Here is a 1,291-nt window from a genome sequence, read left to right on the forward strand (position 1 = left end):
GGGACATGGGGGTGACAATGGGGACATGGGGGTGACAGCAGAGGTCTGGGGGTGACAACAAGGACCTGAAGGTGACAATTGAGGCCTGAAGGTGGCAGCTGGGATCTGGAGGTGACAACGGGGACCTGGAGGTGACAATGGGGACATGGAGGTGACAACCGGAGCCAGGAGGTGATAATGGGGACATGGAAGTGACAACTGGAGCTGGGAGGTGACAACTGAGGCCTGGATGTGACAACTGGGACATGGAGGTGACAGCTGGTGCTGGGAGGTGACAATTGAGGCCTGGATGTGACAACTGGGACATGGAGGTGACAGCTGGGGCTGGGAGGTGACAGCTGGTGCCTGAGGGTGACAACTGGGACACGGAGCTGGCAGCTGGGACTCGGAGGTCACAACAAGAACATGGAGGTGACAACTGGGGCTGGGAGGTGACAACGGGGATCTCGAGGTGACAATTGAGGCCTGGAGGTGACAACAAGGACCGGGAGGTGACAACTGAGGCCTGGGGGTGACAACTGGGACATGGAAGTGACAGCTGGGGCTGGGAGGTGACAGTTGAGGCCTAAAGGTGACAACTGGGACCTGGAGGTGAAAATGGGGACATGGAGGTGACAACTGGGACAGGGAGGTGACAATTGGGATCTCGAGGTGAGGATTGAGACCTGGAGGTGACAAAAAGGCCCTGGGGGTGACAACAGGGACCTGGGGGTGACAATTGAGGCCTGGAGGTGACAGCAAGGACCAGGAGGTGACAATTGTGGCTGGGAAGTGACAACAAGGGCCGGGAGGTGACAATTGGGACCTGGAGGTGACAGCAAGGGCCGGGAGGTGACAACAAGGACCGGGAGGTGACAATGGTGCCCGGGGGTGTGTAACCCCCCTGTGCCCCCCACGCCCTCTCCCCACGGCGCAGCAAGTGAAGCTGAGCAGCCCCGATTACCGGGGCCGCGGGCAGGACGAGGCCGTGGCCGATTTCCTGCAGCGCATCGAGTGCTACAAGGCCACCTACGAGCCCCTGGACGACGAGCTGGACAGGTGACAGCCCCAAAACCGGCCCAAAACCGCTCGGGGGGCTGGGAGAAAATCATAAACCTGCATGGGACGGATTCGATGAATTCTCACACCCCCAAAGCCCCTCAGTGGGCTGTCCCACATCAACAGGTTCAACGTGGGGCTGCGGTACCTGGGAGGGTCCTGGGGGACGTCCTGAATTCTGACAATTCGATTTTTATTTATTTTATTTTTTAATTTTTATTTTTATTTTATTTTAAAAATTTTTTATTTTATT

The 1,291-nt window shown here is 57.2% G+C and overlaps 1 protein-coding gene across 1 annotated transcript in view; it reads left to right on the forward strand.

Annotated features, from left to right (window-relative positions):
* Positions 1-916: 916 nt before the first annotated feature.
* LOC102035260 (6-phosphofructo-2-kinase/fructose-2,6-bisphosphatase-like) overlaps positions 917-1,291 on the forward strand; it is a gene marked incomplete at its 5' end in the record, with an annotated part of 7,747 nt that continues 7,372 nt past the window's right edge. Inside the window, one exon of the mRNA XM_005431391.1 lies at positions 917-1,038. Coding sequence (XP_005431448.1) covers positions 917-1,038 — 122 coding nt within the window. The remainder of the gene's footprint in view (positions 1,039-1,291) is intronic.

The sequence above is a fragment of the Geospiza fortis genome, unplaced genomic scaffold, assembly GCF_000277835.1.
Source record: "Geospiza fortis unplaced genomic scaffold, GeoFor_1.0 scaffold1397, whole genome shotgun sequence".
NCBI classification, from domain to species: domain Eukaryota; kingdom Metazoa; phylum Chordata; class Aves; order Passeriformes; family Thraupidae; genus Geospiza; species Geospiza fortis.